Source organism: Ictalurus furcatus, chromosome 22, assembly GCF_023375685.1.
Source record: "Ictalurus furcatus strain D&B chromosome 22, Billie_1.0, whole genome shotgun sequence".
NCBI lineage: Eukaryota > Metazoa > Chordata > Actinopteri > Siluriformes > Ictaluridae > Ictalurus > Ictalurus furcatus.
In genome coordinates this window covers 4,121,291-4,148,691 of record NC_071276.1, presented here as the reverse complement: position 1 = coordinate 4,148,691, position 27,401 = coordinate 4,121,291, and the positions used below count along the sequence as shown (strand labels likewise).

The 27,401-nt window shown below is 38.7% G+C and overlaps 1 protein-coding gene across 2 annotated transcripts; it reads right to left on the bottom strand.

Moving 5' to 3' along the window:
• Positions 1–5,488: 5,488 nt before the first annotated feature.
• Positions 5,489–27,256, bottom strand: tmc1 (transmembrane channel-like 1). 2 transcript variants are annotated; one of them, XM_053610379.1, is made up of 20 exons: positions 26,235–27,256; positions 23,979–23,999; positions 23,158–23,503; positions 21,663–21,821; positions 21,169–21,259; positions 19,407–19,488; positions 19,117–19,223; positions 15,926–16,024; positions 15,652–15,794; positions 12,987–13,131; positions 12,692–12,886; positions 12,384–12,563; positions 11,188–11,340; positions 10,346–10,474; positions 9,294–9,361; positions 8,896–9,135; positions 8,064–8,189; positions 7,544–7,622; positions 6,602–6,731; positions 5,489–6,009 (listed from the first exon to the last, which is right to left on the bottom strand). In XM_053610379.1, exons 1-20 carry the CDS (start codon positions 26,344–26,346, stop codon positions 5,834–5,836), a joined length of 2,781 nt encoding a protein of 926 aa, XP_053466354.1. In that variant the 5' UTR covers positions 26,347–27,256; the 3' UTR covers positions 5,489–5,833. The 2 variants fall into 2 exon arrangements, with proteins under 2 accessions (XP_053466354.1, XP_053466355.1); XM_053610380.1 differs by lacking the exons at positions 23,979–23,999; positions 26,235–27,256 and adding an exon at positions 21,918–22,051 and having other exon boundaries at positions 23,158–23,225.
• Between the last annotated feature and the right edge of the window lie 145 nt (positions 27,257–27,401).

The window sequence follows — 27,401 nt, the reverse complement described above, 5'->3', positions numbered from 1 at the left end:
CCTGACCTATATACTGCCACCGAGGTTGCAGAGAAGGTGGCCATGGATCGATTCCTAAGGACTCTGACGCCCACAGAATGCCAGGCCATGGGGATGCAGGCACCGGGGATGCCCAAGGAACTCCTAATCGGCCTGGAGCCCACCTTGACCACCCTGGAACTCGGCCGGGAAGGTACGGCGATCCCACAGCCCACCCAGAATATTCCCACCACACCGGCCCAAACACCAGCGCTACTTCCAGGGGGTGGAGGGTTGGGGGAACCACCGAAGCCAGCCCGTGTACGGGACGCCCAGGGACGAGCCCATGCTGACGGAGCCGGACCTGGAGACACCGAAGAAGGCCCAGAAACCCTGGCTGGCAGGGTGAGCCCTCCACACGCTGAACCCACGAAGAGCACCTACTTTGACTGTGTGGGTTGAAGGAAGCCCAGTCACCGCCCTGCTGGACTCCAGGAGCACGGTGACCCTGGCCTGGCCAACAATCCTGCCAAAAAAAATCAGCAGGAATGGGACCATCACTGTAATTTGCATCCATGGGGATGCCCGGGAAGTCCCCGCTGCCGAGGTCCAGATACAGGGTAAAACAGGCACCTGGCCACTCCTAGTCAGCGTCATCCCCAACCTCCCTGTGCCGCTGCTTCTGGGAAGAGACTGGCCAGGGTTCCTGGCCAACCCAGCTCCCAAATCCAGGAGGGCGCCCCAGCAAGCAAAGGAGACACGAGCCCGGCAGGCCTGCTTGGCACAAGATGAGGGGGACACCACAGCAGAAGGTGAGCCACACACACATGCTAACCCGATCTCATCTGTGTTCCAACAGGTGAACCGGCAGGGGAACTTCAGGCGGGAGCAGAAGGAGGACAACCGCCTGAAACATTGCTGGGCCCAGGTGCATCAGATAGAAGGGGTCGACCAGAGTCCGAACCAGAGACTTCCCTGGGCCACGAGTACATACTCGTCATCCTGGACTACGCCACCCGCTACCCCGAGGCGGTGCCGCTACACAAAGCCACCTCCCGTAACATCGTGAGAGAACTGGTGCTCCTGTTCAGCCATGTGGGGATATCGAAGGACATCTTGACAGACCAAGGTATGCCTTTCATCTCCAAACTAATGTCTGATCTGTGTCGGCTGTTGCAGGTTAAACACCTGAAGGCGTCCATCTACCACCCACAGACCGGCAGGCTCATCCAGAGGTTCAACCAAACCTTGAAGCAGATGCTACGGTGGGTGGTAGACAAATAAGGGAGAAATTGGGACCTCCCAATTTCGTTCCTACCTTACGTTCTCCTCACCGTCTGGGAGTGCCCCCAAGCCTCCACGGGCTTCACCCCCTTCGAACTCCTCTTCGGACGGCGACCTTGAGGACTGCTGGACATGGCCCAGGAAGCCTGGGAGGAACAGCCCTCCCCATTCTGCTCGGTCATCGATTATGTGCAGGAGATGCAGGGGAGGATTGACCGAGTGGCCCCGATCATCATCAGGAACATATGAGAGCCATCCAGGAGGAGCAGAAACGAAAGCACAATCACCCGGTGCAACCCCAGGAGTTCCAACCTGGCGACCAGGTGCTCCTACTCGTGCCGAACAGCTCCTGAAAGTTCCTAGCCTGGTGGCAAGGGCCATACAGGAAGGGGGCTGTGAACTATCACCTGCAACAGCCCAGTAAGCGAGCGGAGGCACAAACGTACCATGTGAACCTGCTGAAGAAATGCGTAGAGCCGGCACCAGTAGTGTCTGCGTTCATGGCCTGGGACATGGGTCACAGCGAGGGTGTTATGTTATTCAATGTATTTCTGTTTGCTCTATGTGCCATTTGTGTGTCTGTCAGTGGTGGGATGGATTTCTTTTGTCTCCTCCCCCTTTTATAGGCCCCGCCTACTGCATGCGTATGCTCCGGCTTGCTACTGGATGATCACGTCTTGTCCACCCCTGCTCCGGCCTTGTGCGACAGGATTGGTTGCCAGCATGTTTCCGGAAGTGTACTTAAGCCTCGTCAGTCTCCATCCCAGGGCAGATCATTGCCATTGCAATGTGTGTACAGAGAAGTGCATTTCGCATCAAATTCAAGGCATTGATGCTCACCTACAAGATCTTGTCTGGAACAGCACCCTCCTACCTCAACTCTCTCCTGAAGGCTTACGTTCCCTCATGCAGTCTGCGATCAATCAACGACCGACACTTAGTAGTACCTACTCAGCGTGGCTCAAGGTCCCTTTCAAGAACATTCAAACTAACTGTTCCTCCGTGGTGGAATGAACTTCCAACCTCAATCCGGACCACAGAATCTGTCACCATCTTCAAAAAACAGCTAAAGACCCACCTCTTCTGTGAACACCTAACCAACCCCTAAATAAATAAATAAATAAATAAATAAATAAATAAATAAATTTCTCTGACACTTACACCTCTACTCTGCGCACTTTGCTTCTTCTGGGACTCAATTAATGGATCTTGTATGGTAGCACTACTTGTATTGTTCTCTGCTTGATATATCACTTTGCTTGTATTTTCTCATTTGTAAGTCGCTTTGGATAAAAGCGTCTGCTAAATGAATAAATGAATAAATGTAAATGTAGTGGTGTCTAGCGTGCCCGTTGCCCTGATGAGTGGATCACGTGCTTTTTCTTCTTCTTCAGCGAACAGTACTGGTGCTGAGTCATTATTGTTGTTATCAACCTTTCTGCTGAATAAAAATAGGGGCTGCTTTTGTAATACTTTTTATTTGCGCATGTGCTCCTAAAAACATTTCAAAGTTTGCACACATCTATATTTGGTCGCAAATGCGAGTGAAACGCTCAGCCTGTCCAGCCCTGCTTCAAACACATGTTCATAACATGATAAGTGGACCTGAATAGTTAATATCCTACTTGGCCAGGAAATAAACGTTCAAAGTGCTTCTTCCCAGTTGTTTCTTGCTGTGTTGGCTGATATTTTCTCTGTACTGTCTTCATTTAGACAAGAGTGTAACATGCGCTTTTACGGAAATTCTGCACGATATAAAGCTACGCATGCAGGTGCACTTTTAATTTTAAACAAGAAAATGTGCGTTTTTGAGTTATGTTCACTTACACTTAAACTGTCAGCGAATATTCGAGAACATAATAATGCACCACTCAATTAAAATATAAGACAAATTGCATTTCATGGCCATAATCTGCCAGCGCCACAGGAAGTGGGGAAAATTACATGCTGCGTTATTTGTGTTAATACATTTTAATATGTTTTAACCTGTTAAACATTAATCACATAAATTAACAAGTTATTTTTTCCCACCAAAAATTCTAAAATATAACAAAACCCAGGTCGAGTGAGAAAACTGATAAACGTAACCATTTAAAATACTTTTAAAACACTTACCTCAATTTGCCAGATAATTAGCTATTTAGCTAGCTGGCCTGGTGGCTCCTCTCGGTTCTCTGCAGTATTATCTAAAAGGAAACAATATTAGCACTCTGGCAATTTTGGAAAACTTACATGTGTTATTAGAAATTTTGAGAAACTTAAATCAAATCTTAAAATCGATAGAATTAAGTGGTCCAAAAAGTATTTCTCAAGATCTAACACTAGAACTTCAACACTTCACTCTGAAATGCCTTAACACTGGGAAATTAATACTTATGAATTTGTTGTGTACACTCACTCTCCAATATTCTGGGTTACTAGTCTGTCTGTAGCGGTCTGTAGGAATGTTTGTCAGGTTCAGCATCCCTAGGGAAGTGTGACCTACAGCCAGGTGAGAGAGACTAGGTTTTTAACCACTCCCACTGGAATGGCCAATCCTCTGTGCTGGCCAGCACACGAATGGTCCCCCTCTGGTGATGGGAAAGCTGTTATATGTGACGTATTATACAAACACTGAGGCCCTGGGACAAGCGGTCTTACATCAGAACTGCATTTCATCATGCAGTTCCCCAAGAGCACCTCCAAGCTTCCCAGGATGATCAAGGTGTCCACGGCATTTTTTTCAGCCATAAATTTGAAGGCAGAATTTAATGTGTCCTTCTTGGCAAATGCAATCCCACAATGCAACAAGAATGAGTTTCTTCAGTGGAAAATAGGCTGGAAGATTGTGCTACGACCATGACCAGACAAATGGTCAGATTTTTCTGCCCACCAAATTGAGCTTTACTGGATATTTATTATGGAGTCAATACATGGCAAATAACATAATTAAGAAGATAAGTGGCATCACCTTTATCAAGAATTAATTAAAGGCTTTTATTCACGTGTAATGTTTTGTGAATTAAAACAATTCATTGTTCAATTGATTGCTTATTGTTTTAGTCGGGCTTTTAGATGGTAAATGGATTCAGTCTAAGTCAGATCCTTGTCAACAACGGCTTTCGAAAGTGAATGAATAAAGAAAAAAATCTAACTTGTCTTAGATTAATAGTTAATGATATATGCCAGTGCATTTTGCATGAGTGCCTGCAATGTTAATCAAATGTATGCACAAAGTCCCTGATGAGTAAATGGCAAGATTGCGTAAATTTAACACATAGCTGTTGACAGTCAATGTTGCTCATATTTTAGAGCTCATGAACCATTTTAAATATGTGGTATCTTTTGGCCAATGATTGTATAATAATACTGAGTTTGTCTTTGTGTACCCTGTTTCCTACTTTTCTCTGGATTATTTGAATAGGGCCGTATTCAGAGTTGAGTTGAGTGAGAAGTCAATACCAAAATTGCCCACATCAGCCTTCTGACTTCAGACTTAATGACAGGATTTGCATGCGAGGTGGAGTTCACTTAAAACAGATGTATGTGTCAGTGATGTGCCATTCTGATCTTGGACTTTTTAATACTTGTATTACTTTGTATTACTTTTCCAGCCTTTTGTTGCCCCTGTCCCAATTTTTTTGAGACGTGTTGCAACCATCAAATTCAAAATCACCTTATATTTTTCTTAAAATAATACATTTACTCAGTTAAAACATTTTATATGTTTTCTATGTTCTATGTAAACATATGGGTTTATAAGATTTGCAAATCACTGCATTCTGTTTTTATTTACATTTCACACAGCATCCCAACTTTTTTGGAATTGGAGTTATGTCTTGTGGTCAAGATAATTAGTATTTTAGTACCTTGTGGTTAAGACAAGTGTGCATAAGTAATTGTCAGTGCAACAGATGATTAAATAAAGTGATTACAGATACATATACAGCCTAAACTTTGAGCTTTCTGCTGCTGTACTTCTAGTTCATCATATGCTAATATGCTAGTTCTGTGTTAAAGAGGTTGGAAGCCATATTGTAAAATCAAACCAGTGATTAATGTGATAATTACAACTTGGGATTATTAGGCCAATTAGCTGTTCATTTCACTGTTTATCTTCTCATTCATATATAATTGTATTAGGCTTTCTTTATATTTGCTTATTTTTTCTCTTGCATTAATGTTTTTCTTTTATGTAAAGAAAAAAATATCAATTTCAGTTGTGTTTCAGTCAGAGAAAAAAAGAGAATAACAAAAAAATGATGCTTAAATGAAATTTGTATTTTTATGTTGTCTAACCATCTAAACCCAAAATGATTTATTCAACGGTGCATCCTCACTGCAGTATCATTAATTCCAAGACAATCCAAGTTTTATCTGAGTACATAAACAACGCTGTCTATCTTACTTCCATCAAGTAGACCATCCATCCTCTCTTTCTGCCCTCAATCTGCTTCAGATCTAAATCTATTCAATCATATTTAATGAAACACTTCAGAAGACATTTTAATCTGGATAGAAAATAAATTCAGCAGAGAACTGACTCTCCAGGAGCAATTAGTGATAAAGTGTCTGATGTGACCAGCTCTAGCTTGTGACTTCTTCTACTTTTTTAATAAGGTGGAACTCCTGGCAGTTGTCCGTGCAAGAGATGAGACCGGGGTGCAGGGGGTCGAGTGTAAGGAGGGTTGCGAGAGTATTTGAGGCCAGAACCTCGACTCCCAAAGAAAATATTTGGAGGAGGAGGAAGATAACAACTCTGGCTGCTGCTCTTTCTGCTGTCTTTAGCTGGAGAGAGAGAGAGAGAGAAATAGAGAGAGAGAATAATGTGAGAGAAAGTTAGTCATTTGAAGTCTATTTTGGTTTTAGTGTTTTGGGGGACTGTTTTATTAAATGCTATGTGTTTGAGGCATGTTGTATATTTAATTTATATTAATTTATGTGGATCAAGCTGCACTACACCAAATTACTGAAATAAATAGATATATAGATAGATTATTATTATTAGTAGTAATAGTAGTAGTAGTAGTAGAAACATAATTAATTAGAATATGCAACATCAAATAAGTGCATCTACATTGGGGACTAGGGTTCAACCATTTTATGCTGTAACGAACCATTTACATTTATAGTGATTTACATTTACCTCATTAATACAACTGAGAAGTTGAGGGTTAAGGGCCCAGCAGTGGCAGCTTGGCAGTACTTGGACATGAACTCGCAACCTTCCAAGCAGTAGTCCAACATCTTAACACTGCTGTCCAATACTGGCAGAATCTCTTACCCAGAACTCCAGCAAAATGTTCTCGGCTCCACAATCACCCACCAAACTATTTAAAGGTGTGGTGTGCACTCACAATGACACTATCTGTGCCCTCACCTTTCAAAGACGAATGGTTGTTGCTCTGCTTGTCCTGCTGTTCATCGGCAGCCATGTTTTTGTCTTGATCCAAATGTTCGGCTGTCTTCTTTGTTAAACGGCTTGCCCTCCTTCTATTCTCCTCATGTTGCTGTGTTGGGTTTAATTTTTTTTATTTAATTTTTTTTTTTGAGAAATACAGCACAGCCCATAGAGCAGTGTTATTCCTTTAATAGCAAAATATGCATTGTGCAATTTCCTTTGGTATGAACAAAACAATGAACAAAACAATGATATACAGTACATAACAGACACAAAGCTAAATGATATGTTTAAAATAATAAAGTAATTTCATTAGAGTAATGAAGTGGAAAAATAAGAATAAAAATAACAGTACAAAGAATAGTTTTTGAGCCATTCGTGCGGTTGTTTAAAACTGAGCCATATGTGAGCAATAAGTGGTAATGTTCCAATGGTAATGTTCCAGTGGTAATGTTGTCAAGTGGTAATGTTCCAGATTTTTCCAGCATAAAAACACAAGACCACACGGATAGACGCTTTTCTCCAAAGCAAATTAAGTGAGCCAGAATCCAATCCAAACACAGATTTACGCCACTGAGCATTACGCTTCTTAACCTGCAACAATTTTTCTAGGATTTGAACTCGGAGAGAAGAACCTTCTGATTTTTAAACGCAGGTATAAATTTTTATACCACTGCAATACGTATTTCATTGTTTTCTATATTAAAACATTATAAATGACTGGGTCTGCATTGAATCATGTGTATTGGACCAGACAAATCATTAAGCTGGACTTTGTTGTGGCTCTTCGGTACTGATTAAAGGGACATTAAAAAAAACAAAAACAAACAAAAAAAACACACACACACACACACTTAAGTGATTGGATGAGTTAAGTATTAAATGATTATTTGCACAAAATTCAGTGATCTTTCAACTTACAGTCCGCAGTTTCATTTTCAGATCATTGTTGGCCTGCTTGTATGTTTTAGATGTCGTATGTAGGTAATAAAGTGTGAGGCTAAAACAAAAAGAGATAAAAAATATTGAATGTTTTTAAAAACATTACAATTGTATTCACTATTTATATTATTATTATTATTATTATTATTATTATTATTATTATTATTATAGTATTCATAATGTTAGAAGTGTCTTATGATTTATTAAAATGTAATCAATATTTTAAAAAAAAAACTGAAAAAAAAAACATAATGACAATTTTACCCCTGGTCAAATGAAAAAATTCTAAACATCATTTTTTTTTTTTTTTTAAATTATCCCAATACATTAAATTCAACAAATAAGTTTCATTATTTTAAGGAAATTTAACAACATGTAATTTCACCAGGGGAGCCCAAACCGTTACCTAAAACTAAATTTATTTTATTGGTTGAATGTTTATATTGTGCTTTTCCTTGCATTATTTATCTCATTAATACACCTCTACAATGGTGCTTACGCTATGAGCAGTAGGAAAGACAGAACCAGTCCCGGGTTTGAGATGTAGCTGATCACGTTTCCGGTCCAGGCAGGAAAATCCATCTGCAACGCCTCCAGGATCACATCATACACGCGGTTTTTCCCACTGAAATAGTGAGGAAGCTGCTATGTCCCTGTTCATCTGTTTTCATTTTATAATTCATTTTATATTAAAAAAATACTGTATATGCCATATGTGACTTAATGAATAGAAATATTAAAACAAGTTTATGTAAACAGACACACAAAAGTGTGTGTGTGTGTGTGTGTGTGTGTGTGTGTGTGTGTGTGCACGGGTATGAGAATAAATTGACAAAAGTGTACTGATGACACTGGTGAAAGTGTTAATTCAACATTGCCATCTGGTGCATCCTAGTGGTAGAGTAAAGGAGAGGCAATATGTACAGTATGACATGTACAGATGTTAGCAGAGTCCTCTACTAACATCTGCTCTTATTTCATCAGTTCTAAAGATCTAACAAACCTTGCTGCTTAGGGCAAACAAGGGACTCATGAACAACTATCACAAAACATAAAAACAGTCGTTGGTTATCAGGTAATGACACACAGTATTAATAATCGAGCCTGTGTAAAGTTTTGAACTGGTTCATTTGTGTAAATTCAGTTATTATTGTGTCTTGTGAACCATATGTAAACATCTGTTCACATTTCTTCTTCTAAATATATATATATATATATATATATATATATATATATATATTTAATTATTAACATTTTGCAGATTCTGCAAGGGGTGTGTAAACTTTTGAGCAAAACTGTAGGTTAATATGAGAAAAACCTTTGGACACTACCTGAAAGGTCCGCAGTCAAAGGAGGGACGCAAAGTGACGACGGTGTAGGCGAGGGGCACTGTGCAGAGAAAGAGGATGAAGAGCAGTATGGCCATGTAGAAGTTGCTAGAACGTGAGGCTTTGCAGATGTGCGTGTGAGGGATGTTGCTGCTCATGACAGCCCAGCATTGTGAATACATGGACGTTTGCAGTCTGATGAGGTTGAGTATGGGAAGACAGGGGGCGTAGAATGTCCCCATACTGAAATACACACACACACACACACACACACACACACACACACACACACACACACACACATATAGAGAAACATAATACTGTAATTAATTTCACAGAAAATTTGGACCAGGTATTATACACAGAAGAAATAATAAAGGAAATAGGAAAGATCATCCTACCAGACCATTCCTTGGTTGAATATGATGGTGAGAAGGTTCCCACTCAAATCGAACAGGGAATAGCACGGCTACAAATGAGAAAAACAGTCTTGTGCTTAAGTATGATTGATATACTGGTGTTCACATCAAGAAAACAGATAGTGCTGCATTTTAGTCTCAATCAGCTTAAGATGTTCTAGAAAGTATTGCAAAGCTAAAACAAAACAACAACAAAAAAAAACACCACCATTAAAAAGTAAAATTAACTGCTTAAATCTGATTAGTCAGAAGGTTTTGATTCATTTACTATAACAGCACCCTGGACAATAGTGCCAACTGCTAAGATTTCTATAGAAATAACAATTATGGTGGACATCGACATAAACAGATTCATTTTTTTTTTAAACGTAAATTTGTTAATATTGTGAAGTTTTCTGTGAGGAAACATTTATTTAACATTTAGGGCAGGACTCATTTATGTCAGTGTCAGCGTTTTGTAACAGTCCGAGGTTTCCACAGCCACAGGAGTTTGTGCTTCGCGGTTTCTTGTGAACACGACATGCTTTTAAATAAAGAGAGGCTGCTGAATAAAACGCCTGCTCATTGCTGCTAATAACAGATTGTTTTATGGACGTTCCCCAGTGTTAAATGTAATAAAGTCAAATAAAAAGTACACAGTGGCATTCTTTGTAATTGATAACAAATTGTTGCGGTATAAAAGGCATAAAACACTCTTATTATTGGAAAATAATCAAATTCGGGTGGTAACAGCATCACTCCATTCTGTCGTTATGTTCCCAAAGCAACATGGCCTGCCATGATTTATTCCTTAATTAATTATATCATTATTTATTGAATGGCTTAATAATTGACTCAATAAAATACTACAAGACATGGTATTGCATTAACTGATTGGGTTGTTCCTCAAATCACTAGAAACTAATACAGTGAAAATGCCCTTTTTTAATGATTACATTTTTTTTTCATGCTTATTATAAAAATTGAGCCCCTTTGGAACATAACGGTTAAAATGTTGTACAACTTTTGTATAAGGAAGTGGCCTGAACACTCACAAAGGTGTACTCCAGGTCCCAGCACCAGTAGTCGTTGAGGAAACGAATCACGACTGCTCGGGAGAAGTCATTGATCAGCAACACAGTGTAAAAAGTCAATGTGTCTACAACCAGCATACGTACAAATTCCTAGGTAGAGGGAGAGAGAGAGAGAGAGAGAGAGAGAGAGAGAGAGAGAGAGAGAGAGAATGAGTGAAAGTCTTTTCTTTTTCCATGAATCACTTTTGCGCTTGAAAAGGGTTTTTTCAGTGATGTATCTCAATATCTGAACTATATGAATCTTTAAATATGGAGTTTGAACAAAGAACATGTACTGTATGTACTATGGTCTGTTGTTTTTTTGTTTTTGTTATGTTTTTTTTTCCACAGAGACTTCTACTCCTGCATTGGTTTATGCACATCATTATACATGGTACTGTTGCCATTTAACCCAACAATCTTGCATTTATTATTAATAATCATGCATTAGTGTTAGCCTATTCATAAAATTAATACCATTGTTTTATAAAAATGAATGGTATGAATGGTAAAAATGAATAAGCAATACATAAATAAAGACTTAAATAAAACGCCTGTCCAGAAAAAGCTAATAACCAAAATGGTTAATAAATATACCCTTTATTAGCATAGATGGGTATGTAGTTAGTTGGTTAGTTAGTTAGTTGGTTAGGTAGTTAATTTGATGTTTGGCTAGTTAGTTAGTTAGTTAGTTAGTTAGTTAGCTAGTTGGTTAGTTAGTTGGTTGGTTAGTTGGATAGATGGGTGGTTAGTTAGTTGTATGGGTGGACATGTAATTAGTTAGTTAGTTAGTTAGTTAGTTGGATGGATGGATGGATGGATACCTGTCCCACCATAGTCTCCCAGCAAGGCCCTCTGGGTACATCTGCAGGATCCACTGTGATAGGAGAACCAGTAGAATTCTCCACTATGGACCTGTTATACATGTTAGTCTGCCATATGGTCAGATTATGCTTCATTACCTCTTCGTCAACCATCTAGTAAACAAGAAACAAACAATAATTCCCTTCTCACATACTGTTCACATTTTCACTTTGACATTTGTCGGTGAGGTTACCACATTTTTCTTGAGTAGAAGCACCTGTAATGGGGTTTTTCCAATAGTATCTGTTATCTGTGTGCAGATCTTGCTGGAGTATGGGTCTGACTTTATAGCCAATGAGCAGACCATTAGGTCCTAATTGGTTTTAACTAGCTAGATATGCGGATGGAAGAAAAAATAGGCAACCAAAGACTACAAACCCATGCGAAGTGTGTCAATGAAAAGAAAACTTAAAACACAAAGCTAAGCCAGAGAATGTTCATTTTTCTGAATGGGTAGGATTAAAAACTAACTAAAATAGGCCAAAGAAGGTGCAGTATGGTGTCAGTGCTGGCCAGGGAGTCTGAGTTTGTGAGGTGAAAAGCAGCTGCCTAAGAATGCAGTAAGAATACAGTAAGAATGCTTTCTGTGCATCAAAGAGACTACTCCAACACTCATAATGGATGTGCATTGTAGAGGTGTTGGGTTGGGTTATGCATTGCATCATGGGGAACAAGGCCTTGCTTAGGTTTCTGCCCAAGGCCACTGGATTTATCAGCATTATGCTACAAATCCTCCAAATATGCTCTTTTGTATCTCTTTTCAGTTTCCAAAGCAGTGACGTAGTTGTGTGCATAACTTCAGAAGTCATGGGTATTCGCGTGTTTATATCAGAACAAATCAAGCACTCTCGTAGTAAAGTGTATTGTGTTTTTTTTTTTACACACAACTCAGACCTTCAGTAGGGTGACCTCACTACTCGAATAAATCGAATTGGATTAAAAAAAAAAAAAGATCTAAGCTCACCCTAACATCCACCTGCTTTCAATACATGACAATAGCTTCTTTCATATTACATCTGGACAGTGTGCAGAAAACAGCACGAAAGGGGCTGGTTAAAACGTTAAAGGCTTGACCCATGAAAGGGTATGTTTAAAAACAAACAAACAAACAAACAAACAATGGGAGTAGAAATCCAGAAGTGCTTCCATGACTCACCGCCAACTTGATCTGTTCAACGACAGCTATGAGGAAGCTGTAAAGGTTGCCTGTGTAAAGGGCAAAGACACGGCCCATCTGGAAGAGCAGGGAAACGCGTGGATGGTAATTCTCCAAAAGGGTTATTGCTTCAAACATCATTGGACAGAACGTGCTTAACAGAGACATTACTACGTTCACCTGAAAAAAACATTTTTGGAATTATATCAGTTTTTTTTTTCATTATACATACTGGCTAGAGACACCATCTACGACAGTGCGAAACAGAAAAACATACATACATCGAAGGACACATACAGGATTCTTACCTCATTTCTTTCCCACCAGCTGTGCTTGTCCATCCCATCCCGGAAAAAAAACTCAGACCTGCGCACTATATAATAAATTATATATCCACTTCCTGTAAGTATGACGAGAACCAGGATGTTGCACATGACACGGTAGAAGAGCATCAAGCGAGGGTTTTCATATTTTTTTAACTCTGCCTCATCAACAAGGACTTCCTTAGGAGAAGAGATAATGAGGTCCATACAGATAATTTATTCACACACACACACACACACACACACACACACACACACACACACACACACACACACAGACCTTAAAGTTTGTGGTGATGGAGGCAAACTTGTTGTCAGCTGCCTCCGGGTTTCCAATGAGGTAATCCCAACCGGTGAATATTTGCCAGCTGTATTTAAAGTTGGTGTCATCTCTTCCACATTCTTCACTGGCATTGCGTGCCATGCTGTGGACAAATGTTAGGAAAGGTGACCCGCAGGTAGTGCTATATACCATTTCTGTAATAGGAGTACACTTGGTTGACTTGGTATTAAAAGAATAGAGACCCAAATTATTGTTACTTTAGCTTTGCTCTACATACATGATCTTGTCAACTTGCTCATGAATCATAACTGCTTATCACATAGGCGACATCAGTGGACACATTTGGAGCAAAAAAAGGAGGCGTGTGTAGCAAGGAGCAAACTTCACAGCTGCCTTTGACAGCAAGGATCTTCCCCTGGTGGCTTGCATGCCATGTTTGGAAAATGAATGGTTGCACATATGATCCCAAGAACACCATAGCTACAGTGAAGTATGGAGCTGGAGGCATCATAATGTGGAGCTGTTTCTCTGCAAACAGCACTGGGGCATTACATGTTATCCAAGGAAATATGAATGGAGCGATTATACCACGATGGAGAAAATCGTGAGGCGTTTCAACAAGACAACATACATACGGTCTAATTAACTCAAGAAGACCTTACATGGCCTAGACAATCTCCTGACATAAATCCCATTGAAAATTTATGGAGAAATTTGACATTGCACATCCATCAGAGGGACCCTTGCAATCTTGGAACATTGAAGATAATTCGTCAAGAGGAATAAGCCAAAATGAAAACACCATGCTACAAAACCCTAATTGCTTTCTTACCGTAGACATCTCAAAAATGTAATTGCCAACAGCAGGTTATAATTGTCTGTTGAATACATTTTTCAACTATCATGCTTATGCTTATAAATACATCCTTTTTTGTTCATATTTATAAGACCAATGTCATAGGCAATATGTGTGGAAAATTTGAAGTGGATAAGTGTACTAGAAGTTCATTAAATCAAACGAATATAATAAGCGCCCAAATACAGTCCTCTCTGAAAGTATTAAAACAGCAAGGCCAATTGTGCTGTTTTTGCTTTACACCGAGTACGTTTGGGTTTGAGATCAAATGATGAATATGACATGATAGATCAGAATTTCAGCCTTTGTTTCCTCATATTTACATCTATATGCGTTAAACAACTTAGAACATGGCACCTTTTGTGGCAGAACATGCAATTTTTAGGTGAGCAAAAATAATGGAACAGATTGTCTTAAAGTAAATAACACTTAATATTTGGTTGCATATCCCTTGCTTGCCATTACTGCCTCAAGTCGAAGACCGACTGACATCCCTGAACTGCTGCATTTTTCTTTTGTGTTACTTTTCCAGGCTTTTACCGCAGCCTTGTTCAGATGGTGTTTGTTTCCGTGGGTTCTCCATTCAGTCTCCTCTTCAGGAGGTGAAATGCTGCTCAATTGGGGTAAGCTCTGGTTATTAACTTGGCCAGTCTAAAACCTTCCACTTTTCCCCCTGGGTCATTGTTCCTCCCAATTAGACTGGATGCATTCCTCAGTAAATTGGAAGACAGATTGTTCCTATAGACTTCTGAATTAATTTTGTTGCTAAACATCATGAGTTACAACATCAATAAAGATTAGTGAGCCTGTTCCAAAAGCAGCCATGCAAGCCCAAGCCATGACACTACCTCCACCATGTTTCACAGATGAGCTTCTACATTTTGAATCATGAAAAGATCAATTCTTTCTCCACACTTTGGCCTTTCCATCACTTTGGTAGAGCTTAATCTTGGTTCCAGAACTTTTGTCACTCATTTCTGTATTTTTTTGGCCTTCTGATTCTTATTGCTCACGAGTGATTTGCATCTTGAATTATGGCCTCTATATTTCTGCACTTGAAGTCTACTTTAAAGTGTGGATTATGATACTGTCATCCCTGTCTTGTGATGGTTGTTAGTGATGTCACTGTTGTTTTTGGGTTTTTCTTCACAGCTCGAACAGTGTCATCAACTGCTGTTGTTTTCCATGTCTGGCTGTTAGTACACCAGTGGCTTCTTTCTTTTTCAGTACATTAAAAATTATTGTATAGGCTGTGCCCAATGCTTGTGTAATAGCTTTGATAGATTTTCCCTCTTTTTCTCAGCTTCAAAATGGCTTGATTTTCTCCCATAGACAGCTCTCTTCTCTCTGTCTTCATGTTGGTTTATCCTTTTTAACAACAAATGTAGCCTTCATGGACAAAACCTTGGGCTCAAACCAAGAGTAGACATTCAAAGCTATTAATTCTTTAAACAATCAACTTAATAGGGAACAAGTGGCCAGCAAGAAACAATCACATGTTCCAATATTTTTTGATCACTTGAAAAAATGGGTGGGTTCGAACAAAAGGTGCCATGTAATAAGTTGTTTAACATATCTAGATATAAGTATCAGGAATATCAGGAATTCTGATCTATCATCTCATATTCATATTTTGATCTCAAACGCAAATTTATTCAGTGTATATCAAAAACAAAAGAATTGGCCTTGCCGTTCCAAAACTTTCAGAGGGGACCTTATTTATTACCCCTACCTGGATTCATGATATCGACCAAAGCACAGTATGGATATAAGATGTAGAAAAAGGAAATGATGTCCCACACTCACGTTCTGATGACCACCATGTAACTGTAAGCCAAGCTGCACACCCCAACCAGGAAGTAGCACAGGGGCATGCGGTATCTGAGCCAGCCAATTGTTCTCTGGTCGTCATAGTAGCCATAAAACATGACAGTATACTTCATGTAGCCCTGTAAAAAAAAAACACACAGGCTCTTCATGTACAGTGCTTGTTTAAGACTATGATAATTAAGCTATTCATCATCACCATGCTTAAACAGTGCAAAAGTGCAAGTGCATAAAATTTAAAAGATTTGCTGACCCCAATGTCATATAAGACATCAAAGTTCATAGCAGTGGGTTCTTCTTGCCTGGAGACTGTCTTCCTGGGAATACTCCCATATGGCTTCCCCATTAATGCCTGTAGAAAGAGAATAATAGAGCTATTGGCCTAGAGCAGATTTGTTACACAGCAGATTACAACCTGATATCTAGGGCTCTGTATTTGAAAAATAATACAAATATAGAAAGGAAACTCTAGATTTTTCAACATGAGCCAGACATCCCGATACAACATGCCATCTATTTTATCCTGTATGATAAAACTCTTGCATCTGGATATGGGATGACAGAGCTTCACGCAGCTTCAATCAGCTTCCCTTCCCACGAACATAGTAATATGATCACATTCTCGGATCATTAACCTACAGTTATGATATTGTGGTACATGCTATTATAAAGTAAAGCTTGGCCAATTTAATCAGCTTGTGGGTCATTCCATCTCAAGTGGTCCAATACAGGTTGCTTGACCATTTCTAATTTTCCTAAATATTTTTGAGTGATTACCTATATATTGCCATTGCAAAACCACCAGTTGTTATATATATATATATATATATATATATATATATATATATATATATATATATATATATATCACTTGTTTTTACCATGATGGCCATCTGTGTCATGGCACACAACAAAGTTTGGTTATGAACCTCAATACCTCAGCTCAGGATGGTCCTAGTTTCTTGGAACAAAAACTGCTCTCTAGAGCAGTCATCTATAGTAGCATTCTGTGGTTATAAATAAATAAATAAATAAATAAATAAATAATAATAATAATAATAATAAAAAAGAGTTTAAGATTCCATTGGTTACAGAGCGGTTAGTGGTTAGCACGTTCGCTTCACACCTCCAGGGTCGGGGCTTCGATTCCCACCGTGGCCCTGTGTGTGCGGAGTTTGCATGTTCTCCCCGTGCTGCGGGGGTTTCCTCCGGGTACTCCGGTTTCCTCACCCAGTCCAAAGACATGCATGGTAGGCTGATTGGCATGTCTAAAGTGTCTGTAGTGTATGAATGGGTGTGTGAGTGTGTGTGTGATTGTGCCCTGCGATGGACTGGCACCCTGTCCAGGGTGTACCCCGCCTTGTGCCCGATGCTCCCTGGGATAGGTTCCCTGTGACCCTTTAAAGGAGTAAGCGGTAGAAGATGGATGGATGGATGGATGGTTACAGAGCAAGGGCTATTAGAAATCTGGGTAAAAGCCTATTATATATTTTGAGAACCCTAATGCATGAACAAAGTAGGCCTTTCCCAAGATTTCAATTAGCCCTAGCTCCATAAGCAGTGGAATCTTGAACTCTTTTGTTTTTTTTTTTACAACAGAATGCGACGATAGAAGACTAATTTCTGTGAAAATCTCAGGCTCATATCTGGTTCCCCACCAGAGATGCTGGGAATATTTTTTAAAAAATAATAAATTCCACTTTTTTACCCCCATAAAAAATAAGTCTCAAACCTAAAATGTTCTGCATGCACACTAGGAGACTCAAGCCCTTCATATTATACAATGGTGTTTGAAAGTTTGTGAAATGTTAACAAATGAGACAAAAATATTAAACTTGGTGAGTGGCAAAGGTATGTGAACCTCTAGGATTAGCAGTTAATTAGAAGATGAAATTAGACTCAGGTGTTTTCAATCAACGACTACAACTCCCAAAACTACACACAGACGCTTCATCTTCGCCTGAGGACTAATCAGAGACACCTGTTCCCAATTACACTCACAATCACACCACACATAAAAGAGACTCTCACAGACAATGTCTTTGCGAAGTAACAGGCTTAGTTGGATTTTTCTCTGTTGTGTATGAAGCCTTAAACTAGTGTTGGGTAGCCTGTTTTTTTTTAAACTTTGATTTCTGCCTTACCTGCTCTAGCCTGTTTCGGTAATCGCCTGACCACTGCCTGCCTTTGTTTATGTCTTTTTGCCTTGTTCTTTGGTTATTATAATCTTCATTAAAGCTTTTAAATCAATTTAATTTGTCCTAACCTCCATTATGTGACAGCCATCTTGAGCATTACATTAGGACTTATGTTCTAAGTTTACGGAACAAGAATGTGCAAAATGTTTATATGTCCATGTACCCTGTAATGTGTTCTAGAGATCAGTTGTTGTTCCAATGAGCAAATAAGACTATCCTGAGCTGAGAGATTGAGGTTTATGTAAATAGCTGTTTAACCAAAATTGGTTGTGTGCCATGATACAAAGATGGCGGTCATGGTTAAACCAAGTGGGGAAAAAAAGCTGCTGGTTTGGCAATGTCAATACAAAGAGGTAATCACTCATTAAAAACAGTCAAGCAACCAACTTTACAATTACTGGATAACTCTGGATGGACTGACCCTTGTAGTATTGGGCTATTTCTTTTTTCTTCTATTTAGATTCCAGAGTTCAAATGATAAAACATCTCAGAAACAAACTCTTCCAAAGCCCCATGATTGGTTTTTGATGTATTCTCTTTTGATGTGTGCAGAAAATCACGATGGACGGCTTGGTTGGCTTCTGTGAAACTCTGAGTGGCACATGATCCCTGTCTTATGCAGGGATCCAACATAACTCCTTAGGTCCACAAATCTCCCATTCAATGATGCACTTAGGACTGTGCCAATGAGAGTTCAGAATGTCTTTTACTCTGTACATGGTGGCACTGTGATGTTTAGTGATGATAGCAGTGCTTCAGCTGGATATCAGTCATCCAAAGGACCAGGAACTACTATTCAGGTAGATGGTAAGTCTTTGTAACGCTAGTATGGCCAGTGGTCATTGAGGTGTAGTTGCTTATCTTTGGTGTTCTTAGATAGAGAGTACTGGAATCAGGAAAAGAAGATGGCTCATCTAGCTTGCCCAGGGTCAAGGTGTTTATCAGATTTAAAGAATTTCAGATTCTTATAATCTGTTTATACAATATTGATGTCGTAGTTCTTCTCAGCAGGTGTGAGTTTATGGAAAACCCTGTAAAGGCGATGGGGTACATTTTGGACCCCAGTCACTGTGAAAGAATGCACCCTACCCCTTTTTTGGAATTGTCCAGTTCAAACGTAAATAGGAATATTCAGACATATGTTAAAAGATGTTTTAGCCAGCCTTAGTTTTTATTATCCTAATACTGGTTAGAATGGTCATGCATATTTTTCCATGGAATATTCTAAAGCCAACATGTTCCTTACCTCAGGAAACATAACAAGCCCAAAGGACAGGACAAAGAGAATTATGTTGATTCCAAACAACCATCGTAGAAATACAAAATAGGAAGCTACTGTTGAGCCAAAGTGACCTAACGGTGGATACAAATACATCATCAGAAGATTCACAAGTTGGTGAGATTTTAAAATTAGTAAGTCCACTAATGTGCATCAATTCATGTTTTACACTAAAAACTAAGTGACTGAGGTAAGTGATTCCTTGAAAGTTCAAATGGATCAGCAGGAGAGCACAGGTCATACAAGGTTGAACGTACTTTCAATTTCCTTGATCTTCATCTCCCATGGAATGCAGGCCTTCTTAAAGTTATTGAAGTGTCTCTGAAATTTCCCCCATTTCTGAGTGCACAGCAGCAGTGTATTACATGTAACACAACAAAACAGCTTTAGACAAAGTATGCACCATTTCATACATTACAATATGTGTGTGTGTGTGTGTGTGTGTGTGTGTGTATATATATATATATATATATATATATATATGTATATATATATATATATATATATATCTTCTAAAAGTATTGGAACAGCAAGGCCAATTCTGTGGGATGGTTTTTTTTTTCAAAAGATAAATATGAGCTGACAAATCAGAATTTCAGCTTTCATTTCCACATATTTATGTAAAAACACATTTTTTTCAAGTGATCAAAAATGTTGGAACATGTGACTGATAGGTGTTTCTTGCTGCCCAGATGTGCCCTGTTAGATTGATTGTTTAAAGAATTAATAGCTGTGACTGTCTTCTCTTGGTTTGAGCCCCAGGTTTTGCTTATGGAGACTGCATTTGTTGTTAAAAAGGATGAATTAACATGAAAACCAGAGAGTTGTCTATAGGAGAAAAGCAAGCCATTTTGAAGCTGAGAAAAGAGGGACAATCTATCAGAGCCACTGCACAAGCATTGGGCATAGCCAGTACAACAATTTGTAATGTCCTGAAAAAAGAAAAGAAATAACTGGTGTACTAACAACTGGGCATGGAACAGGTCGGCCAAGGAAAACAACAGCAGTTGATGACAGAAACATTGTGAAAGCTGTGAAGAAAAACCCCAAAACAACAGTCGGTGACCACTAACATCCTTCACAATGCAGGAGTGAAGGTATCACAATCCAGTATTCAAAAAAGACTTCAGGTGCAGAAATATAGAGTTCATACCATATGATGCAAACCACTCATCAGCAGTAAGAATCAGAAGGCAAGAGTGAAATTTGCAAAGAAATACAGAGACTAGCCACTACAGTTCTGGAACCATGATTAAAGAAAGTGATGGAAAGGCCAAAGTGTGGAGAAAGAAAGAATCTTTTCAAAATCCAAAACATAAAAGCTCATCAGTCAAACATGGTGGAGGTAGTGTCATGGCTTGGGCTTGCATGGCTGCTTCTGGAATGGGCTCACTACAACCCCTGGTTAAAATTAAGAAATCACCACACTTAGAGGACGTACACCCGGCTTTTTACTTCAGATTAAATAAACAACTTCATCATGCAGCAAGACAATGACCCAAAACACTACTGCCAACACAACAAAGGACTTCCTTGGGGGGGGGGGCAAGTCAATCACCTGACCTTAACCCAGTTGAGCAGCATTTCACCTCCTGAAGAGGAGACTGAAGTGTTGAACCCCCCCCCCAAAACAAACAACAACTGATAGAAACTGCAGTAAAAGCCTGAAAAAGCAACACAACAGAAAAGTGCAACAGTTCGGTGATGTCAGTGAGTCTCAGGGTTGATGCAGTTATTGCAAGCAAAGGATATGTTACCAAATATTAAGTGTTATTTACTTTAAGACTATCTGTTCCATTACTTTTGCTCACCTAAAAAATAGGTGGTCTGCCACAAAAGGCGTCATGTTCTACGTTGCTGAACACATCTAGATGTAAATATGAGGAAACAAAAGCCCAAACCACTTGGTGTCTATAAAGAAAAAAATATGTTGTTTCTCCAGTAAGTGCTATAGTGAACAGATTTTTGCATCTCAGCACCATGAACATGATAAGTATTAAATTTCAAATGACTGCTGACCTTCATCATCTTGACCTTGTGGGCATACAGATTCCTCCCTTTGCCTTTTCCTAAAATGCCCTCGTATTTCTCTATAAATGCTTGCCACTTCCTGTGTTACAGAAAAAAGATGCATGAAGGTAATAAGGAGTCCAGTGTGACTCATATGAGTCATATTTTTTTTTCTTTTTGCAATCATTAAGGTCGCTAAATATAGGTGTTATGATAAACCCTATAATCACTGCATATACTGCTTCTTTTTAGTATGAGGTTTGTGCTTGTGTGTAATGTAGTGTGTGCAGCTTTTTGTACATGAGTCAGGAAACAAGCTTGGGTGTGTATGTTACCCTCCTCACTTATGACCCCAGAAAACTAGTGTGCTTTTAGCATAGTGAGTGTGTGGTTCGACTACAAACATAGTGTGTGGTTTGCCTACAAACTGAATACATTTGTGTGCAGTGGATCAGGATAAAGCCATATCTGTGTGTATGTATGCTGTAATGTATGTGATAGACCTGAGCATAGACATTTTCTTGTGCATTGGCCAAGGTTGTGTTCTCAGTGTAGCGATGAGCTTCTTCCTCTCATCTATGGCTTCCATGAGTTTCTCCAGCTCCTCCTCACTCAACGAGTCCACCTCAAACTCTTCATCTGATGAAGAGCTCGCCTCAGAACTATGAAAAACATCAAGAGATTATACTGCTGAATTTATGAAGTTTGACTAATATCATTCATGCTGTTGTCATTTGCAGGTAGTGTTGCTGCCTCACATCTCCAGGGTCCCTGGTTCAATCCTGTGCATGAGTTATTGTCTGTGCAGAGTTCCACATGTTCTCTCTGTGTTTACATGGGTTTCCTCTGGGTTCTTCAGTTTCCTTATACCTCCCAAAATCAGTAGGTGCCACTAGAAGGATTGGCAACACTAAATTACTCCTATGTGTGAATGTAGCCCCTTGCAACCCTCACCAGGATAAAGTGTTTACTGAATAAATGAACTAGAACTGCGTGTGCCAATTGTTCCTGTATTAGTAGTTACTGTACTGTGCACTTTATGTGGAAATTTGTAGGTCTTAGTTCTATGTCATCTCATGTAGTTACTGTATTGTTTTATGTAGCACCATAGTCCTGGAGGAATGTTGATTCATTTCACTGTACCAGCTGTATATGATTGAAGTGACAATAAAAGCCATGTGACTTGAGTATGCTATAATCATTCTATGTAGAACAGACAGGATCATTTTTATTTGTATTGTACATACATATATAACCGTTTTATTTGCATATGACATCTTGGAGGAATGTTGTGGTCCAAGTGTAGGGTCAGTCATGTTACTCTGGTGCTGAGGGAGTTAAGAGTCTGGCTCAAGGGCCCAACAGTGTACCTTGGCAATCCTGAGATTTGAAATCTTGACCTTCCAATCTGACCGTGTTTTTATTTTTAAAAATTTCATTATTTTATTTTATTATTTTATTATTACTTTTATGACATATAATACTTTTTCTATTTTTTTTAATAGCTTTTATTTTTATATGATATCCATGAGACAGAGTATTTTTGTGAATTTTTTTTTTTTAACAAAAGATCAAAAGGCCCAACAAGACGATTTTTCACATTCTTCTTTGCTCATATTTACCAAGGGTGCCAATATTAGTGGAGGGCACTGTATATACATACATACACTGGTGCTTGAATGTTCTCTTCTTCATCTTACTTACTTATTATATTACCAGTGAAATCTTATTACAAATAAGTAAACTAGATTTACTTATATTGCTTGTAAAGTATTAGATATATTTCGTTATTTTTATTTTATTCATACTTTTATTACCTTCACAAGTTCACTACTTTACTACTATTACAACTGTTCTTGCTATTAGTTGCAATTTTACTACTATTACCTTTTTTCATTTTCCTACTATTACTTTGGCCGTTTTAGTACTATTATAGTAGTGACTACAGATCAACAGTGTTTTATTCACATTTATTAGCTTTACATTTTTCAAGCTTACATGCTGTCTGTTGCATTTTTCCTTTTCATCTTTTTTGATTGTTCATCTTCTTGATTGTTTTCTTGCTTAATTTTCTTCTTCTCCCATTTTTCTTCTTCTACTACCTCCTGCTGTTTCCTGGTCCCCTTGTTCTTACTGCTATTTCTTTGCTTGGGCATCTCTTCTACCTCTCCTCCTCTCTTTATCCCAGTCATTTCACTGTTGTGAAGATAATCTGATTTTGTCTGCAGCTTCTGTCCCTTGTCAGCTTTATTCTTTCCTTCTCTCTTCTTTTCGTCCATTTCTCCTTGCTGCCTTCTTCGATCCTCATCAATGTCAACAAAGTAAATGCTGTCACTATTGTCTCCTGCAAAAAATATATATAGGTATTTTATTTAGTTTATCAGCATCATACATTTATCAGGTACAAACAATTATTTTTAAAAAGCTAAGTGTGTAAGCGTGTTTGTATAAACAGTAGGGTCCAAAGGTCACCAAGCTCTATTAAAACAGTTATGAAAAGACAAACACCACAATTTAATATTTTTTTTTATTATTATTATTATTATACTTCACTTATATAAGTATTTTTTTTTTACTACTGAATAAAAACAGTAATATAATGCATATATTGTAAAAAAAAAAAAAAAAAAAAAATTAAAAAACATAGAGAATGGTGGTATTAATGTAAGTAAGAGAGGAGTTTAGATGTGATACTATTTATATTAAAATCTGTCTTCACATTAAAAAAGGGAAATAAAAACAGTTCCTGATGCTGGTTGTTGACTTTTGAACCCTATTTATCTTCCAAATCATGGATCAATTGAAACGTTATGGCCTACCGTCATCCACATCAGTGCTGACTGTAAAGACAAAATGAAAATGGCATTTAGATGCACATAAATAATTACAAGAGAAAGTACCAGATCTCCAGTGAAATGGGAAGGTAGTTGTCTCTGGTACCATATTATTAAGAGTGAAGCAGAAAAGCGTTGATTATTACATAAAAGTTAATCTGCATTAAATTATCCTGCTGAAAAATATTAAAGATAACCTTAAAACAAAACTGACCATTTTGTACCTTGTGATCTCAGTATGTATAGTTTTAAAAATGTACATCAAATAATGTCTTAATTTCATCTTTTACCAAACTGTTACATTATTCTATTGTGATGTTTTTCCAGGCTTCTACTGGTGCTTCTTTCAGTTTTCTTGTTTGTTTTGGGAGTTTCTCCCTTCAGTCTCCTCTTCAGGAGGTGAAATTCATGCTCAGCTGGGTTAAGGTCTGGTGATTGACTTGGCTGCATTTCTCTGTGTGGTGGCTTAGTGGTTAGCATGTTCGCCTCACACCTCCAGGGTTGGGGGTTCGATTCCCACCGTGGCCCTGTGTGTGCGGAGTTTGCGTGTTCTCCCTGTGCTGTGGGGGTTTCCTCCAGGTACTCCGGTTTCCTCCCCCAGTCCAAAGACATGCATGGTAGGCTGATTGGCATGTCTAAAGTGTCCGTAGTGTATGAATGGGTGTGTTTGGTTTTTTTTTTTTTTTTACAGCTCTCACAATGTTTCTGTCATCACCTGCTGTTGTTTTCCTTGGCCAAACTATTTGATGTCTGGTTGACAGTACACCAGAGGTTTCTTCATTTATCATGACAATCCAAATTGTTGTATTGGCTATGCCTAATGCTTGTGCAGTGGCTCTGATTGTTTTTCCCTCTTTTCTCAGCTTCAAATAGCTTTTCTCTGGTAGACAACTCTCTAGTCTTCATGTTGGTTAATCTTTTTTTTTTCTTTTGTAACAAAAAATGTAGTCTACATAGGCAAAACCCAGGGCTCAAACCGATAGTACACATTCAGAGCTATTAATTGTTTAAACAATCAATCAAACAGGGCGCACGTTGTCAACAACACCTGTCAGTCACATTTTCCAATATTTCTGAATGCTAGAAAAATTGGTGGGTTCAAGCGAAAGGTGCCATGTTCTAAGATGTTTAATATATTTAGATGTAAATATCAGAAAATTCTGATCTATCTCATAGAGATGAAATCATATTCAACTTTTGATCTTAAGCCCAAATGCCCCCAATTTTTTTTTTTCAGTTCTTGGCAAAGTTTGTACACTTATTTTATCCCTTGTGCCCAGTGTAACTAAATCTGTGTATGCTGCGGAGGTCATTACAAGTGTACAAGTGTCAAACAGCAGGTACAAAGGGGTATTGAGGAGGCATCTCTCTGTGTCGTTACACACCCTGAGGGTCTTTGATTGGGGTCAAATGAGACTCACTCAACAGTACTTACTTCCAGAGCATGTGCATATGCACACACACACACACACACACACACACACACACACACACACACACACACACACACACACACAGAGCTGCATAGGTACACACGGGCAACCACAATATCAATATATACTGTATGAGAGCTGTGGTTATGTAAATGGAAAAAAAATCGAATTAGTCTGGTCTAGACATGCATTTACGTCATACATTCATCTCACTCCACTACATCATTAGTGCAGCCCATGTCAAGTTCAAGTGTTTTAGCCTCACCTACAGAGTAACACGTTCTGTAACATTATTGGTGGAACCACCTAGTGATACCAAAATCCTGTGGAAATAAAGCTTAAATCTATTAGCTTTTTAATTGTTTTGTGACAGTGGAATGAACTAGCCAGCTTGGTTCACTCAAAACTGTCAAGGAATGACTGAAGACTCTGCACTTCCACTGAAAAATAACCTTTTTCATCTCACAGAGATGTAACACTTTAATTAAACTCTAAAGAAATCCTGGCTCTCCAACACAAGTTATTGGCTGTGAACGTCTTCCTGTCTGCGACTCACTTGCCATCAGTTGGTAGAAACTTTAGTCTTGGAAAAGTTGTAAAGTTGAATTTCGTTTCACTTTGGATAAAAGCTACTTTAGATAAAAGCATCTGACAAATCATTGAAAGAACAGAGATAACAGCTTGATAACTGATATTTAGTAGGAATTCAATGGGAGTGAATGGATCAGACTTTGCTTTAAAACACATAAATTTACTAATCATTTAAAAATAAGAACCTCACTAATAAAAAGCAAAAACTCCAATTTACCGTTACTCCTGAATGTGATGAGCTTCTCTCTTGGCATTGTGGTCCTCGGTAACTTTGTACTTGTGTGTATGTGGGTCCGTTCAAGAAAAATAAGAAAGATGCTTTCATGCATGTCTAGGTATGTACGCGTGTATATGAGGACAAGTGGACCATACACCTAGCCAATCCGTGATCGGCCAGTGATGAGTAAGGAGCATGACGAGTTCACTTTTTTCAGCCATTGAGAGACCTCGTCCAGGAACAATAAGCTCTCGAAACCCTAGAGCTGAGCAATTTCTCATACTGTGAATAATTCAACACAATTATGACTCCCTTTTTTTGAAGACAATGGGCAGATAATTATTCAGGATGAAATACATGCCCAAGGTGATACAGAAGGCCATGTCAGATGATTGATCTGCTGTGCTGATATGAAATTATTTAACTTATTTAGTGCGGAGAAAAACTGTATCATGGCAAGTTTAAAGCTTAAAGGGTGTTCTCTATGGTGTGCCAGCATGGTTCCTCAGAATAACAAAAAGCAAGCTTGACCTGGCATACCTTGTCTATTAAATATTTCTCTCAATTATTTTACAGATAAAAGTACGTCTTTTCTTTTAAGAAAAGAGAAGCATTTGGAAATATTAGCATTATGTGATTAGTATCTCAGCTCACTCAAAAAAAACAAAACAAAAAAACAACAACAAACCAAAAATTCATGAGGGAGAAATGTTAACTTAACCTTGTCTCTGCAAATCTTTACAGTGTCATCATGGAGAGCTTTTTGAAAAGGTTTTGGATTTCAGATATTTCAAAGAATGGCATTAAGGAGCAATTTATTATTTATGATTGTATTATCAATTTTTTATTGGTCCATGAAAGAGTCACTTATGTCAGGAAGCCATTATGAAGTTTTGTTCAGGTGCCCTAAGTAGCTTCTGATACTGGAGATTCCTGGTGAAGTTGTGAAGCCTAGGATTGGCAGTGGGGGAAAAATTTAAATCTGATTCTGATTTTGTGTAATGATCAGGACCTAGGACTAAAACTGGAGAAGGAGCACAGGAGTTCTACTAAAGAAGGATCTGGAAAGCTGAGAAACAAAGAACCAAAAGTCCAGGGGCTGGAGCTGGATCTTATCCAAACACACTTATCCAGGCTGAAACACAATGGGTTGTTTCAATCCCTGGG